The sequence below is a fragment of the Mandrillus leucophaeus genome, unplaced genomic scaffold (assembly GCF_000951045.1).
Source record: "Mandrillus leucophaeus isolate KB7577 unplaced genomic scaffold, Mleu.le_1.0 Scaffold78, whole genome shotgun sequence".
In the NCBI taxonomy this organism is placed as follows: Eukaryota; Metazoa; Chordata; class Mammalia; order Primates; family Cercopithecidae; genus Mandrillus; species Mandrillus leucophaeus.
This window is the reverse complement of record NW_012108474.1, coordinates 756,640-759,892: the sequence shown is the minus strand read 5'-3', so window position 1 is coordinate 759,892 and position 3,253 is coordinate 756,640. Positions and strand designations below refer to the sequence as shown.

At 66.2% G+C, this 3,253-nt stretch overlaps 1 protein-coding gene across 1 annotated transcript in view; it reads right to left on the bottom strand.

Annotated features, from left to right (window-relative positions):
- Positions 1–3,253, bottom strand: part of RHOT2 (ras homolog family member T2) — an 11,221-nt gene that overhangs the window by 6,888 nt on the left and 1,080 nt on the right. The window contains exons 2-11 of the mRNA XM_011967014.1: positions 3,127–3,244; positions 2,997–3,040; positions 2,090–2,143; positions 1,566–1,618; positions 1,383–1,491; positions 1,171–1,272; positions 955–1,053; positions 728–836; positions 525–645; positions 34–118 (exon numbers count right to left, since the gene is read on the bottom strand). Of these exons, the coding sequence (XP_011822404.1) occupies positions 34–118; positions 525–645; positions 728–836; positions 955–1,053; positions 1,171–1,272; positions 1,383–1,491; positions 1,566–1,618; positions 2,090–2,143; positions 2,997–3,040; positions 3,127–3,244 (894 nt within the window). The remainder of the gene's footprint in view (positions 1–33; positions 119–524; positions 646–727; positions 837–954; positions 1,054–1,170; positions 1,273–1,382; positions 1,492–1,565; positions 1,619–2,089; positions 2,144–2,996; positions 3,041–3,126; positions 3,245–3,253) is intronic.

Sequence of the window (3,253 nt, the reverse complement as noted above, 5' to 3'; positions counted from 1 at the left end):
GGGGCGGGGGCGGGGGCGTCGCCATGCTCTCACCTGGTCGTGCTTCTCAAACACCCTCTGCACAAACTGGTAGCCAAGGTGGTTGAGCTCAGTGCTGCAGCCGGGGGGCACGTGGAGCCTGCAGGGAGGCGACAGCCCATCCGGTTCCCAGGAGACTCTGCGCCACCACGCTCGGCACCTCTGTCACCCTGCCGGCCCCGTCTGTGCAGTCGGACCCTCCCTATAGGACCCAGAGGCTCCTGTACGCCCCCAACCCTGCAGCTGCGATGGGGAGGAGGGTGCCTATCTGACTCCAGCACGTGGGAGGCCTGGCTGAGGCCCCCAGGCCACAGCCCAAGCTGCTGACCCCAGCAGGGTGAGCAAGTCACACATGCGGGATTGGCAAGGGGCCGGCCCCCACCTGACAAAGAGCTCTGTGGATGCTGAGGGGTTCAGGGCACAGCCAGGCAGGGCACTACGCCAGACGGCCTGCTGAGTGAGACCTCCCCTCAGGGAGGGTAGGCCTCGACCCCAGCGCCACTCACGGAGGGAAGAGATAGTCGGCCGTCAGCTCCAGTGTGTCGCTGTAGCCGAAGCTCCGCAGGATGGTCCATGTGGTCTCGTGCCGGCCACGCTGGATGAAGAGCGTGTTCAGGAAGAGGAAACCTGCACCGAGACAGAGCAGGGGGAGCACCAGGCACAGCACCCTCCCCACACTCCCCAGGCACAGCTGGGCACCCGGCCTCACCATCCAGGGTCAGCCGGTCCTCCCACACGCCGCCCGCCACGTTCCTGCACACCACCGTCTTCACGTCCTCCAGGGCCTGCGGGGCCAGGGGGTGCCCGAAGCAGGATTTCTGCCTCCGAGAGAACGTTGCTGGGAGTCAGCCAGTTACCCGGAGACGGCCCGTTCTGGTCACTAAGAGCAGCGGAGGTTCGAGGGGGCTGGGCACCGAGGGTGGGGCGGGGGCACACCTGGAAGGCGTTGAGCTCCTCGTCACTGAGCGCCTGGTCCAGGTCCTGATCTGAGAGCCTGAAGATGCGTGTCAGCGCCTGGGCGCACGCGGGCCTCAACTGCGGGGATGTTGGCTCAGCACCCTCAGGCGGCCCGTGCCCACCCGCCACGCCACCCAACCCAGCACCCCCCAGGCCCCTGGGGAAGCAGTGTGTGGGGCCCCAGCCAATGCTCACCTGCTTGGCCTCAGGGTCATAGAGGGGGGCTGTGGGGTGCAGGACAGCCTTCTGGGCATAGTAGAACAGCTCTGAGATGTTCCTCAGGTTCTTGGCTGAACACTGGGAAAGGGGGAACAGACTCAGGGGCATGCCCCGGGGAACCGACCGAGGACACGAGGCATGAAGGAGGCCCTGCCCCTAGCTCAGCCCCTCAGCCGGGACCCACTGACCTCCACGCAGGTCTCAATCTCAGGAAACTGGCTCATGATGGGGAGCACGGCCTCCATGGAGCTCCCCGACCGCAGGTCTGACTTGTTGCCCACTAGGATGATGGGCACCCTGGGTTGAAGGCCCATGGTCACCAGGGGCAGGGAAGCCGGGGGTCCCAGCCCCTTCCACATCCCCCTCATTACCTGGGCCCCCGCGTGGTCCCCCCATTCACCAGTGGGATCCACTTAGTTCGAATCTGAAAAGCAAAGCCTGGCTGTGAGGTGAGGCTGCCCGTGGGCACATGGCTCCCAGCTGGAGCTCAAGCCTGGCTCGGAGAGAGCAGAAGCGGGAGGTCAAGGCCCACTGACGGCCCAAGTCCCGGTCACAGGAACAAAGCTGGTGGGAGAAGGCAGGCAGCAGGTGCAGCCTCATCTGTACAACCCCAGTGGCTCCCAAACACCCCCAAGATCACTGGGGCCCGAGCCCAGGGCAGCCTCTGACGCAGGCCCTCTGAGATTCCCCCTGGGGTTTGGAAACCGGAGAAGAAAGAGGGCTGCTGGCCTAAATGGCTCAGAATGGGGCTGCCCCACACCCTCTGGGGGGAAGTGGGATCACAGGAGAGAGCCTGTGCTCCCCAAAATGCTGCGAGAGATGGCACTGGCCACGGGTTGAGGGTCCACCAGGGGCCACTGTGTCTCTGCCATTGGGGTCTGCACTGAGGGCTCACCTTCTCAATGGTGGCCTCCTCAGAGACGTCGTACACCACACACACCACGTTTGCCTGAGGGAACAGTGACGAGGCGTGGGTGACAGGGCTGTTGGCTCACCACTGACGATCCTGGCCACTCCATGCCATCTCAAGGCTCCAGGAGGCCCCAGACGCTCACAGGTAGCATGACTGCAGCTGAGGCCGGGAAAGCCCAGCCTTCCCCAAAACTTGCCTCCAGCCTGGTGTTGGCAGAGCACTCCCCCGTGTCACACTGGCAGCTGCTGCTGAACCCTCAGAGAAGCCTCTTCCCCACCCACTGCCAGTGCAGGGACACCAGGCCCCAGCAGCATAGCTGTGGCTGGCAAGACCCTTACAGCAGACGGCTCAGGACAGACACGGCCACACCTGCAACACTACACCATGCAAGACAGCCGCTGTTTGGCCCCTGCCTCTCCCCTCCCTGCAGAGTGACAGGACCGCAGTGAGGGGCGCTGGCAGTAGGGGCTGCCAGGTGGCTGGCCTGGGTGGCTGTGGCCTGCGCCCTCGCCTGGGATGTCCCCGGCACACGTGCTCTGGTACTAGGAGCTCCGGGTGCCCGGAGGCCGGGGCGGTGGGCTGGAGTACACAGCAGGGGCAGGTGGCGCACACAGAGCCCACAGAAAGAGCAAACGCTGCTGCCACCTGGGCAGGAGGGAGGGACAGCCCGCGGGGAAGGGCCCTGTTACCCCTGGAGCACCGCTGGACTGAGCGGTGCCGGCTCCCAGCGGGGTGCGCTGTGGGGGCCCCAACAACCCTCAGTGCGGAGGTCACAGAACAGATCAGGGCCAAGGACACCCTGAGCACCTCAGTCCAATCCCCCGGCCGGCGAAGCGGATTAGGCCGAGCCCGCGCCCGGCCCCGCCCTGGTCCCGCGCACCACGGGTACCTTGTGGATCTCCTCCCGCAGCTCCTCGTCCGTCTGCTCGGCTTCTAGGGGGAGGAAGAGACCCCACTGCAGACCCAGCAGGCCCGCCGGACCGCTCCGGGCCGGGCCCCCGGGAGGCTACGGCCGCTACCTGAGTAGTCCACGATGTGAGTGGGCACCTTCTCCGGGGTGACGTCCGCGGGGATCGTGATCTCCTCCGCGCGGGGAGGGACCTGCAAGGGACCCGCGCGCTCACCAGGGACCCCCGGCTGGGCCCG